Source organism: Pteronotus mesoamericanus, unplaced genomic scaffold, assembly GCF_021234165.1.
Source record: "Pteronotus mesoamericanus isolate MK-2021 breed Mesoamerican mustached bat unplaced genomic scaffold, CSHL_Meso_final scaffold_54, whole genome shotgun sequence".
NCBI lineage: Eukaryota > Metazoa > Chordata > Mammalia > Chiroptera > Mormoopidae > Pteronotus > Pteronotus mesoamericanus.
This window is the reverse complement of record NW_026555321.1, coordinates 19633781-19647220: the sequence shown is the minus strand read 5'-3', so window position 1 is coordinate 19647220 and position 13440 is coordinate 19633781. Positions and strand designations below refer to the sequence as shown.

The 13440-nt window shown below is 49.9% G+C and overlaps 1 protein-coding gene across 2 annotated transcripts; it reads right to left on the bottom strand.

The window, feature by feature from the left end:
- Positions 1-9307: 9307 nt before the first annotated feature.
- NUDT16 (nudix hydrolase 16) lies at positions 9308-12289 on the bottom strand. 2 transcript variants are annotated; one of them, XM_054595138.1, is made up of 3 exons: positions 12123-12289; positions 11756-12025; positions 9308-10988 (listed from the first exon to the last, which is right to left on the bottom strand). In XM_054595138.1, exons 1-3 carry the CDS (start codon positions 12258-12260, stop codon positions 10827-10829), a joined length of 570 nt encoding a protein of 189 aa, XP_054451113.1. In that variant the 5' UTR covers positions 12261-12289; the 3' UTR covers positions 9308-10826. The 2 variants fall into 2 exon arrangements, with proteins under 2 accessions (XP_054451113.1, XP_054451112.1); XM_054595137.1 differs by lacking the exon at positions 9308-10988 and having other exon boundaries at positions 11159-12025.
- Positions 12290-13440: the final 1151 nt, after the last annotated feature.

The following is a 13440-nucleotide window of genomic DNA, read 5'->3' as shown; positions in this document are numbered from 1 at the left end:
ACATCAGGCCTGAGGCACTCACCCCCCACTCCACCCCCATCCAGCCCCCAGCTCCCAGGAGTGTTGGCGGCCAACACTCACCGGAGACTCTGTGGGAACTGGTGAGAACAGCGCCTTCCCAAGTCCCACTCTCTTCCCAGGGCAGCTGCAGTGAATGACTGTTTGATGTAGGGGTACAAGGGCCTGCCCCCCTGCCAGTGGGAGATCACTCCAGCTCCAACTCCTGGTAGTATTGACCTCTGTTATAGGGCTGGACAGAAGCTCCCTCTACCCAGTGTGTGCCTGGGAGCTGTTCTCCACAAACTCCTTGTCTCCAAATCTCTGGCTCAGAACCTGCTGCCCTGGAACTGGACCAGCAGCGCCCTTCACGGCCAAACAACTGCCTCTTCAGCCACTAGACACCCTGGTGCCCCTATAACCAGGAGCCACTGGGCAAGCAGCCAGTCCAAGGCCCTGCTGCCTTCTCTGAGAGCAAAACAATGGGGCAGCGAAGACTGTCTTCCATCAGAAGAGTAAAAGCAAATTCCCACTGCCCTTACGGATTTGAGATGTTGAGTTATATTTCAGAGTACGTAGCATTTGGAAAAGAGGCCCCAAATTTACTAAATGATTGAAAAGAATATTTAGGGTCGGAATCTGGGAGATCAGGACCGAATAACAGAACTATTCTTACTACAAAGTAAGCTCCCAAGGGTAGGAATGTTTGTCCATTTTGCTCACTGCTGTGTCTCTAGAACCTAAAACAGTGCCTTGCATATAGAAGGTGCCAATAGATATTTGAGTCAATGAATACAGAGTTCAGCAGAGGAGATGTGGACAGGGAAGGAGGCAAAGCTAAAAGCAAAATAAAAAATATAAATTAATTCAAGTTCAGAGAGGCTGTGAGGCCATGAAGCTTGGTGGTCAGATAAGGAGCTGCGGCCACAGGCAGACCCCCGTTCAGTGAGGCTTTGCTCCTCATGGCTCTGCGACCACTGGACGTCATCTAACCCCTTCCAGCCTATTTCCTGATCTGTACAAGGGATTCATTTAATAAGGTGACTCTGCACATTAAATAAAATGCCTTAGATTAACTCCTTGGCACATAGTAGACACTCCATTCTCTGTTCATAATATGAGGACAAGTGGTACATATGTACATTCACATAATCTCAAAGGACCGAGGATGAGAGTGTTTAAAATGTAGCTCCCGATCTTCAGCAGGAATGAGAATGGTCACTGTCAGTTGTAAAAGTCTTGATAACATCCTGGCTTTAATCGTTACAAAAATGATGCAGAATGTTCTGACCAAGTAGAGCCTTTGAAGTAAATTTGCAAGGCTACCCCAGCCCATTAATTTGAGTCCTAACCATATTACCAATTTCATAGTCATTTGAGCAAATAAAAGTTTCAAAATACCCTTTGGAGAACAGCCTTACTGTGTAAGTAATTTTTTTTAATTGGCCATTTGAGGCATCGCTACTGAGGCCTGGATATTCAGGTTTGCCTTCAAGTAGGACAGTTGTGCAGGACAGAGGAGAGGCCGCTGGGCTCTTCCGTCTCCATGCCAGCATTCTAAACAAAAGCCGGGGACAAAGGTTAGCGACGGCTAATTACCACCTCCATCTCTGACTCCGGTCTCCTATTGAATCCAGGTGGAAGTGGGGAAGCTGCCAAGGACAGCTAATGGCTTCGCATAAATCCCTCAATTACAGGGAACTGTTTGAAATCAGTCAGAACAATACAAGTTTTGTTTGTGACCCCTATACACTTTGACAAAAATAACCAGGTACTCGATTCAGAGGTGATGTTCCGATTCCATGACACCATTATTGCGGGTTAGGACTTTGTGTTCCTCTTCCCTCCCTCACTGAATGGCAGCCATGAAATTTAAATAGGACTGACCCTTACTTGGCAAAGTCGCTGACAGAGGTCTCCCAGGCCTATGTCAGTAGCTCAGGGCCTTCCTTTGACCGCAGCGGGTGGCCAGGGCTGGCCCAGTCATGGCAAATCTAACTCTTCCCTTGGACGTAAGTAAGGGGAACCAGCCCTCGCTGCGCCCCGTAGAGTGCGGTGAGAGAATGAAACTGTCAGTAAGCCTGCGGGTCAAAAATTCCTGAAATCTACATGTTTCTCAGATTCCCAGGTATGTGAGCTAAAAATGTTTAAATTGAATTTTCTGTTATTCATAACCCAAAACTTCATAAATAATATATGCTGATCAGAAAAATCAAATTATATCTGACTTCCCACATTTTATGCCGGGGGCTCAGCTCACAATTCCCTGGAGTGATGTGCATAATTAAGGTAGATGATCTTGCTTAAGCAAAATGATTTTCCTTCCCATCTAAAGTAGAATCCTGAATATGCAATTTATTTGTATGCAAGCATTGCACATTCCTTTTTCTCCTGGTTTTGAGAAATAATTAACATACATCACTGTATAAATTCAAGGCATAAACATGAGGGTTTGATTGACATATATTGTGAAGTAGTTATCACAGTAGGTTCAACTAACATCTTATCAACTCATATAGATAACATAAAGAAAAGAAAGGAGAAATAAACAACATTCTCATGATGAGAACTTTCAGGAGAAATGTTTCTTTACATTATTAGAGAACCAAAGAGGAATCTTTGAGATAATCCAATCATTTTGCTCATTTTACAGACTAATTTATTCAAGTATTTATTGAGCACATACTACATGCCAGGGTCTGGGCTAAGTAAAGGAAAATGCAGGGCACCCGTGAGATGTCCACATGAGATGGAGAGACCAAGATGCCATGCAAAGTCACATGACAAGTAAAGGAAACTTAAATCCCAGTCTAATGCTATTTGCCACAATATGAAAAAACTTGTTGGAAAAGAATTAGTATTCAAAATGAGCTTCTACATGCAGTTTAGCTTCTGTAAGAGAAAAGGCTTTTCAAGAAGCATGCATCCAGTAAGCTTGCTGGATCTGCTTTACTAGCACCATGCTAGATCTGGGGAAATAAAGTCGTGTTCTCATAGGGCCAAACAATTAAAAGACAGGATCCCAGCCAGTGGGATGGTGCTCCTGCGGAGGCGTGTTCCGGTTGCCATGGCAGCCCAGAGGAGTGGGGCAAAAGCTACCCTCCAGGGGAATGAGCTTTGAAGCACAAGTAGGTGTTCGCAAGGCTTGGGACAAGTGGGACTTTCCAGCAATGGACAGAATTTACTGTAATTAGTGTTACTGAAAAGAGGATTGGTATTTTCTCAGCAGTTACTGACAACAGGTGTCCAATGCCTATGGAGACATATCCAGTTTCAACCACTGAGCTCCTCTGTCTCCCTACATTGTAGCTACTTTGACCAACCACAGATCTTAGTTTGAGAAATGGGGTAATGAAGTCAATATTTTAATAAATCTTATAGTACAAGGTGCTCTCATTGCTGTGAGTGGTTCAAGTGGCTACATTATTTTACCTGAAACATTTAATCCAATCACACCCCAAGTGCAGTTTTAACTTCTTCCATAAGTACATGATCCGTAAATGTTTTGATTCCATTTGTGCTTACCTCAGCTGGGCAACTTGCCTCACGACGTCAGTCCTATGTCCACCTCTGATGTCCTCCAGGGCTCGGCTGTGTCCTCCTTGTCCCTTATGTAGAACCCTTGAAGCTGGTCTGGTCATCAAATGCCAGAAGCAGGCACTCGCTCTCCCAGGAGGGCACCTCAGAACCTCCTCCTGTCCACGCTTGGGGGGCGGAGGGATTCTGCCAGCATCATGCCCCCATGCGCCCCCCACCACCCCTGCTGCTTCCAACCACCTCGTTTGGTCTCCACGACCTCACCTGTTTCCACGCTCAGCGCTGCCCTATCCTGGTCTCTGCCTGGGGCTTCAGGCAGCAGGTGCACCAGAGCAGCCGTGTTGCTGGCGTTTCTGACTCCTTGTCTCTCAGACCTCGCTGCACACCACGGACTCCTTCCTGAAAGTCACTTATGACTCCAGAAGCCTCTGGGGTGAAAAAAGGAGGCTCCTCCCCTCCTGCACTTCCCCTCCTTTAATAAGACATTATTGACTGTAGCACACATTATTAGTCTATGTACCCCTAAAAAATGTTGCCATTGTCATAACACAATGCTTTATCACTTAGAAGTTTGTAAAAAAATTTTCTATATATTAAAAATAATTTGACTATTTTTAGACACTGGTTTTACCATAGATCACTCTTGTGAACACACAGAAAGGAAATATAAGCAAAATAAATTGATTTAGAGATCCCTAAAACTTCTGCACAGGGTCCAGCTCTTTTGAATCATGTTTCAACTTGGGGTCATAGGTGTGTTTTTCCACAACTCATTGACTTTTGTGCTGTCAAGCACCATGGCGTTGTGACCTTTCTTCAGAGCTTGCCGGGAGCTTCCCTGCAAGCTGCCAACATTCACCCCGATTTCAGGCCTTGTGCAGCCACACACCCCTACCTGGCGTTGATGGTAAGACCCAACTGACATTGAGGTTTTTTTTAAATGTGCGTCTCAGAAAAAAGGAGGGGGTGGGGAATGGTAAGTCAGAACTAATGTCTCTCAGTACATTACCACTGCCTTAGAAGTTACCAGAAAAAAAGCCCAAAATCCAGAAATGCCCCTCTGCCCTTTCCACGGCACCACCCCAGGTCGGGCTCCAGATTTCTAAGATTTGGCTCTTCCTGGCCTCCTCAGCCCTGTCAGGCTCACCTCAGGTAGCAGGGTGGCAGCTTCCAAGCCGCCGCACAGCAGAGCCCGCTGCCGGGGGCTGATTGTAATCCTGCCCGACTGCTGCTGGGATCCCCGCCAAGAGTACCTACCTGGGCTGCGTGCGGAGGCGGGGCGGGCCTACGACAGGGTTCTCGGGCCCCAAACCCTTTTTTATAACAAACACTTTGAGACACCTGGTGGCAGAGGAAAATTTCAGAGTGGCTATCCCTGCCATTTATTTCTAATTTTAATGCATATTGTGGTCACAGAATGTGATAGTACTGCATCATTTCGGAGAGAGTGGTACAGCCTGGAGAGAATTTACTGAGACTCCCTAAGGCCCGATATATGACTAATTTGGTAAATGTTTCCTGGGTCCTTAAAGATATATTTTCTGCTTCAAGTTATAGTCAACATGTATCTTTTCGGTAAAGTATATTATTTTGTTGACCTTTGTACCTAAGTATATTTGGAGTATGGAAGTAAGCGTATTTCTATCTCATATGGTTGTTTTGACCAAATATGTTAATACATGAAAAGGGCTTAGACTAGTACTTGCCACACAGTAATTACTGCCAATGTGTTAATTGTTGTCACTACTGTTGTTAAATTTAGATCTTGATATTTTATCTGCCAAGGATTGAGGAAGTGTGTTTGTGGTCCCCCAATATTCTGTGGATTTCGCCTTGCATTTCCCATAGATTTTGCTGTGTATATTTGCTGTGTATAATCTGAAATTCTTAAAATCCCTGTGGATAATCTCTTGATCCATTAATAGTTTCACTTAATGCTTCTAGTTTGGCTCTAATTCTGATGTCATTCACAAATTTCATCACAAATAAAATTTTTTGTTGTCTATTTTTAAAAAAATTCATTTGTCCGTGTGAGGTAGAGGGTTTTGGGGGGAAAAAATCTAATTTCTGTGCGATAAACTGAAACTCATAGGAAATATCCCTTCCCGCTTGCCTTTGCCTTGGTCTATTTCCCTTCAGTTTCTGAAGGTCCGGGTAACTGAGGAAGGAGGCAGCCACTCCTGCCTCAAATATCTCTGCCAAAAAGCAGCAGCTGCGTTGGAAACTTGGTAGCAGAGGGAGACTTTGGCTCAGAACAGCACGGGACCTGAAAGTGTTAGCACAGCACCCGCAGCCACATAGCAAGGAAAACGCGCAGAACTGAGAAGCGAGAACATCTTGCTGACTATGCTGAGAAAGGCAGAAATATGGATTTGGGGAGGCAGCCCAGGCTACTCATGTTCCAAGAAAAATAAAACGCACTAACAAGCGGGAGCAAATAGGGAGTAGGGGGGTTGAGGGGAGGGCGAAGGGGATGGAGGGCTTCGGGCGCTGAAATAGTGCTGGGTGCATCTCTGCAAAGCTGCACCCCAAGTGCTGCCTCTGTCCACCCTCACCACGGGAACCACAAACCAGTATTTCAGATAAGGAAAAGCAGATCGTGTGCAGGCTGAAAGTCACCTCAACAGCTAGTGGGGGGTCAAGGATTGCTCGGAAGCCTCCACCTCTGGTGACTGGGTTGAACAAGGCCAAGAGAAGCCGGCCTGGGCCACCATGCTGGGTTTGCTCATCCCGCGGCTGAGTGGCAGCAGGGAACGGGGGAGAAAGCAGAGGCTGAGCTCTGCCTCCCCCTGCCTGTCTCGGGGCTGGGGGCCTGAGGAGGGGAGTGAAATGGACTCAAGCCGCAAATGAACACTTGGAGATGCTCACTGAGACATGACCTAGTCACTGGGAGAGAAGGTACGTGGGATTCCACAGGACAGTCAGGGACTCACTCCCTCAGTAGCCACCAGAGACCTAAAAGATAAGACAATTTCTTATAAATAAGCGATGACTGAACTGCCAGGAGGCACTGAGAGAGACAGTGCTGAGACACTCGTACCAAAAAGACACTCTATGAATAGTGTGTGAGGAGGGACCGGGTCACATCGGAAAAAGTCTCTGGTGCAGATTTGCCTGGGTGGGGCCCTGGGTAAGGGACCTGTTGGCATTGCTGTCATGGGCAAGTTCCTCCATCCCTGCGGGCCTCGGGGTCCTCCGTCCCCTGCAGACAGGAGCTGAAGGCAGCGTGGTCAATCACGGCGGCAGGTATCCCAGGGGCACCAAAGTGTCCACTCCTTCCAGCCGGCCTACCCTGAGGGTTTAATCTGGAGTCTGCTAAAGGCTCAGGGTTAGGTTAGGAGTAACTTCTCTAGGTATCTGTCTTCCTGATCGCCGCCGCTTCTCCCTGCCCAGCCTTCAAAGGCCAGGGACTGGCACTGCAGCCCCCTGCTCTCTGTGCCCTTCCAGACCACCGCGCACCCCTCCCTTCTTCAAAAGCCCCTCTCCTTGCAGAGCCCTCTGTCCTGTTGTGCCCACTTTCCCCTCCTGGCCCCTGTCACTGGCCTTTTGGTCACTCCTCTTGTTCGCATAGGATGTATGGCTCTGAGTGCACACCCCGGTCCCCAAAATCTGTCAGCTTCTTGCTTCATCACCCACATGGATCTTGACTTTACCTGTGACTGCTCTGCCTGTCAATTCCAAATATGTCCCTCTCTGGCTCAAATACAACTCCCCGCCCCCGCCATGTTGGAGTTCTGTCTCGTCAAGACTGTCAATTTGCTACCACCTCCGAAGTCCCCTCCTGTCTTCATTAAACCTCGTACCCACAGCCCATCATCACTTCGCCTGTAACCCTAACTGCTTCTCTCTCCCCTCCCTGGACTCCTCCAGAGAAACTGCAAGTCTGCATCAGGCGTCTTCCTCCCAGCTGATCACCCACGGGGGCAAGAACACACGTGCGGAACACATATGCGGCACGCACGCCCCGGACACAGGTGAATGCCTCCATTCCTGCTCTAAACTGACCGCCGCATTGGTCAGCCCTGGCCTGCCACTCTGTTTCTTTGACGGACTCGCTTGTCAATACCAAGATAAGTGACTACTTCATACCTTCTGAGAACATCTTCCAGCCCCATCCGGCTGATGGTCTCACTTCATTTCACCAAGAAGAGATTCGAACTCCATTATCTTACCATTCATTTAGCCCTCCTCATCCTCGACAGGTTCCTGTCCCCCCCTTCCTAGCCCTGTCAGGCTGCAGGACTGCACGTTTACTTGGGCTCCCTTTACTCCCCGCTTTTACCTGGGCAGAGCCCCTCAGCGACCCCACTCCCATCTCCATACCGTCTCTCCACTCTCCACACTAATTGTTCCACCCATAATCACACGCTCTATCTCCCCCCATGAACACTCCCCTGACCCCACAGCTCTCTCCAGTTATCACGCCATTTCTCCACACCCCTGGGGGACCACCTCCTTACCCTGCCTATTCCCCCTCTCTCCATTCACTCAGCCAACGCCCGCCTGCCTTCCTGAAATTGCTCCCGTCAAAGTTATCAGAAATGTCTTGCTAACTCCAGTAGACCGTTCTGTCCTCATTTTCCCGAAACTCTCACAAGCGCTCAGCACAATCCATTTCTTCTCCTTCCCCTTCCCCTTCTCCTTCTCTTTCTTCTTCTTTTTTGATCCTCACCTGAGCACATTTTTTCCATTGCTTTTTAGAGAAAGAGAAACATCATTCAAGAGAGAAGCATGATTAGTATGACCAGGATCACGCCCACCAGGACAGGGAATCTCAGGAGGGACAGGGGACCGAACCTGCAACCTAGGCAAGTGCCCTGACTGCGAATCAAACCTGCAACATTTCTGTTACGGGATCACCATTCAACCAACTGAGCCACTGCCCAGGCACAGTCCATTTTCTTAAAGCAACTTCCTCTCAACTTCTGGTCCCCTTTAACATGTGCTCTCCTCCCCCAAAACTCTCAGGGTTGGCTCCCTCCAGCACTGTCCTGAGCCCTGTTCTCTTTCCTCACCCTGGATGGCCTCATCCAGTCTGACAAATTGCTGTATCATATTTACGCAGATGACTCACTGACTTGTATTTCAATAAGCCCAAAATGACCCTGATTCTATCCCTTCCAAAAGCTTGTCCTCTGCCAAGTTTCCCATCTTCCACAACCTGAATAACTTAAGACACAAACTGAAAGTCATCCTTGAATCCCCTTTTCCCTCCCTGCACCTGCAACCAGTCAATTCAAGGGCCTGTCAATGCCACTACCGTGCCTCTCAAATGCATCCCCTTCTCTCCATCCCTACATCCACCTTGGCCCACCCAGATCACCATCTCCCACATGAGCTACTTTGGTAGCCTCCCATCTCACTTTCTCTCCCTTCGAGTCCACAGTCCACGCAGCACTAGGCCCCGGACCAGGGCCTCCTTCCTGCGTCTCTGGCTGCAGCTCCCCTTGCTCACCATAGTCCAATTTCAATAGCCTTTTGCTATTTCTAGACCATGCTCTGGTAAAGATGGCTACAAATTCGCGGCCCTCACAACTGAGAAATGGAGCCTAACTTCCCTACCCCTTGTTTAGGGATAATTTGCCAAGGTTCTTCCTCAGGGCCTTACCACATGCTACTCTCTGAAAAACCTTAGAATATTCTTCCCAAGCTCCTACATGTCTACTTCTCATCTTTCAGTTTAAATACTCCTCAGAGAAGGACCTTCCAAAACATCTCAAATAAAAGTAAAAAAATGTCACAGTAGGATCTGTGTCAATCCTTTATTTCTGACATTGACATAAATAAAACAAGTAGATAGACATCATAATTAAAATGATTAATTTTTTCTTCCTCTCTACAGGAGGGGTTGGCAACCTATGGCCCTCAGGCTGGCCACCTCCTTTTAAAAAGTTGTACTGAGCCCTGGCCAGGTGGTTAGAGTGTTGTCCCTATACACCAAGGTTGTGGGTTTGGTCAGGGCACATACAAGAAGCAACCGATGAATGCATGAGTGGAACAAATCAATGTTTCTCTCTCCCCCACACTCCCTATTTAAAATCAGCAAATAAAAATTAAAAAAAAAAGTTTTATTGAAACAGACACACCCATTTATTTCTGTACTGACCATTACTATTTCTGACATGGCAGCATTGAGTAGTTGCTACAAAGATCATGAGGCCTAACAAAGCCTAAAATATTTACCATTAGTCACCAAAACCTTCCCAATCCTGAGAAGAGCAAGTCCTATGGCCCTCATCCTTAGAGCCCCAGTACCTCATACATATTGCTGCCAAGAGCTGAGGGGCCAAGCAGCCCACCTAAAAGCCCTTCTTTATTGGGAGGCTCTTTTTTTTTTTTTTTTTTTTTTTTTCAGAGCAGGGCTAGACCAGGGCTGGGGGAGCTCCCTTTGGATGTCTCCAGAATCTAAGGAATCTAGAAGATGAAGACACTGAAGGAGGTGCATCAGTACTTGAATGTGTCAAGTTCTAGGTCAGTTCAAGGAGAGCAAGCCATTTCCTTGCCTGTTCTGCTCGGTTTCAGTAGAGCTGGTGTTGGTTAGGACACTTTTTAAGATTTTATTTTTTTATTTTTAGAGAGAAGGGAAGGGAGGGGGAAAGAGAAACACCAATGTGAGAAACATCGATCAGCTGCTTCCTGCACGTGCCCCGACCAGGGACTGAATCTGCCACCCAGGCATGTGACCTGACTGGGAATCACACCGCCAACCTTTCGCTTTGTGGGACAATGCGCAACTAACCGAGCCACGCCGGTCAGGGCTGGTTAGGACCCTTTACCACCTTTCAGGGGCACACTGCTTTGGCCAACTCCCAGGCAAGGATGCAACCAGTTTCAGAAGGAAAAGTCATCCTCTGCTTCTCTGTGCTCCGCAACACAGGTGAGACCATGGAGAACAGCCATATAGGGGTGTGGTTCAGAAGCTCTTCCCCAGCAACAGAGTGGCCCCACATATGCCATTTCCTGGTTAAACTAAATTTTAGGGGCTGGTGAGGCATCAGCTTGTGTGTGGGCACAGATTTTGCATTCACATCTCTGGGGGCTGCCAGGCTATATGTGTGCAAATGTACTGGGAGGAGGCAGGGTCTGGGAATTTGCCAGGGCCTCTGGGATGAGCTGCAGATTTTCATCCCTGATGCCATGAGTTGCTGAGAGCCTTCTGCTCAGAATATATTGCACACACTTCTTTCTTTTTAATATGTTACCACCTATCAGGCTCAGGCCTGGAAAAGAAAACATTCCCTTTCTCCTCCCTCCCTCCTGAATGCAAAGGTCCTGATTTTATAGCTGAGCTCTTAAAGCCCACAGACAGAACCAGATCCTAGCAGTCCCAAGTCCTTGAGAGCTTCCAGCAGCTGGTCCCGTGCAGCTCCAATAAAGGTATTCTCCAGGAAGGTCGGCAGGCCTCCTACGCCATCCCGCAGGGTATACAGGGGCACCCGCACCAGGCCCAGCACCTGTCAAAGAAGAAAGACAGAAGACACTGGGAACCCAGGCAGTTGCTCATCCCGGCCAGTCTTTCTAGATCAGACCCCTCACCCCTTCTGAGTCCAGCAGAACCAGGCTGGGGGACGCATATCTCTATAAAGACTACTGGGCCCAGCTCTCTACAGACAAGTGACCCGAGTCATGCTATCCAGCTCCGTAAAGACTACACCTTCTCATATCACTAAACCTTCAGTGGCTGCTGCCTTCAGGACGCCTGCTTGGCCCTGTCAGTTCTCACACGGTGGTACGCAGACCGGCCATTTAGAAACTTCCGAAAAGTGTAAACTGTCAGGACACTCCCTCCGTCTCCCTGCTGAAGCAGCAGTTCTGGGAGTGGGGCCTGTAAGCCCGGTTTTAATTGGCCTCTCAGATGATTCTGGTAACTGCCAAAGTTTGAGAACCATCTCCACACACCATTGGTCCATCGACTCCTGAAGCCTAAGTGCTAGGTTTCCCCACCAAGTATAAGGCCACGTCTTCCATTCAAGAAAAACAGGGGCCTCAGGGTGCAATGTATAAATGCGGAGCGGAGGAGAGGCTTGGTTGGGTGTGTTCTAGCAAGTCAGCTGCAGAGGCCAGGAAAGGAGGAGAGGGGAGGGAACTTCGCTGGGAGACTGGCTGGGCTGTAGTCGGTCGTCCAGATGAAGGATGACCAAGACCTCAACGACACAGGAACAAGGACAGGCTTTCGGGCTGGGAGCGGTTGTGGGGGTGGAGGCTTCCGGGCTGGCCCCACCTCCAGCCCGTGGTCCTTGGCGTGCGGCGCGCCCTTCTCCACCGCGGTCAGCTGCTCCAGCGTCAGGCGCTTCGCATAGAAGTGAGCCACGACGTGCGGGCCCGACGCCGCGTGCGAGCTGCGGTAGTCGGCGCGCTCCACGCGGAACGCGCCCGCCGCCTCCCCCAGCTCCTCGCTCAGCTCGCGATTCAGCCCGTCCTCCAGGCTGCCGTCCTGCAGCTCCACGAAGCCGCCGGGGAAGCCCAAACGCCCGTCAAAGCGCATCTGCATCTGCGGGAAAGGGAAGCGGGGATTACCTGGGGCGCCGGAGGCCGGCCCCCGGGCGGAGGTGGCGGGGCGGGGGTGGCCGGACGCGCCCCCTCCTCACCAGGACTGCGTAACGCAGCGGGATGCGGCGGAAGAGCAGCCCGGGGTCCGGCGCGTAGAGCAGCGCGTGGCACGCGTGCCGCCAGTTAGGCCCCAGCGCCAGGGCCTCCTCCAGCCCCAGTCTGCGCAACCCGGCCATGGCCGTCAGTCCTTCCCTCAGCTGTTCCGGGGCCCACGTGGACCAGCTGGCGGGTCTCAACCTGGACCAATAAGAGCCTGGGCGTGGCGGTCAGGACCAATCCCTGCACGGCTCTGGGGCGGGACCCAGGCGAGTTTGGGCGGTGACTGGCCCGGGCGGCGGCCAATCAGGGCGGGGCTTGGGCGAAGTCCTTGGTAGTAGGACGGAGCCTAGGGGTACAGAAACCCTTGCCCTGGATTGGGCCTCGGCCGGCGGGCGTCCGGACTGCGGAGGGTGGAGGGTAAATTCTGCCTACATCACAATCCAGCGCCTGTAGGACTTCCCGAGCGGGGCTGGAGATTGGGGCGCTCGGAAGGGGTTGTAGCCTGAGCAGGATCTAATTAGGGACGAACCCTGGGAGCCGAGGAGCGCAGGGAGCGTTGGCCTGGAGGGGGTTTGAAAAGGAAATGAGACAGCATTGGCTTCAGAGACGTGGCCTCTCCTCGGCGGTGGGGATGGAGAGTTGTGATGGGTGTAGCAAGTATCCTGAGTGATGGAATTGAGGGGAGGGACTCTGTGGCTGATGGAATGTTGGGGGATAACTGTGTTGGATGAGGTCAGAGCTTCGGGTGTGGGTGGATGGGGGTGGCCTTTTTTGAAATGGGGATATAGGAGGGGCTAGTTTATAACTGTAGTGCTAGTCAAGAATTGGGGGTGGCGATAGGCAGTGGTTAGGGTAGATAGGATAGCTAGGATCGATCAAATTATCCGAGGAAGGGTGAGGAAAGAGCTGTGGGTGAAATCCTGTGGGCACAGGGAGGAAAGCGAGGATGGTTTAGAGGCAGAAGTGACTAAGGCTTTCTGGGCTTTACCCTCACGTATTCTCAGACCGCTGAGCCGTGAAGAAGGTGCGGAATAGCTCACCGCTGGGGCAGGGGGCTACTCAGGGTCTGATGTTGAGGAACAAGGATTCAGGACCTCTCGCCCCAGGCCAAGCCTTCCCCACCTTTTCTGAGGCCTTGCATTCTCTGCAGGTTCACTCTGCACCAAGAGTCAATATTTATTCACAAAGGAAAGGATGAGGGCTTGGGCTTCAAGTCAAAGCCTGTAAGTGACAACACAGGATTGGGAAGAGCCCAAGAATCCACCCAGACACAGGCCTGTGACCTTAGCATCATTTAACTCTGTCAGATCCCCAGTC

Bases quoted from the DNA above. Each gene is read 5' to 3' on its own strand.
- NUDT16 (XM_054595137.1), bottom strand. From the start codon at position 12,260: ATGGCCGGGTTGCGCAGACTGGGGCTGGAGGAGGCCCTGGCGCTGGGG. The intron at 12,026-12,122 runs GTGAGGAGGGGG...CCTTTCCCGCAG, and splicing joins CGCTGCGTTACGCAGTCCTG to ATGCAGATGCGCTTTGACGG.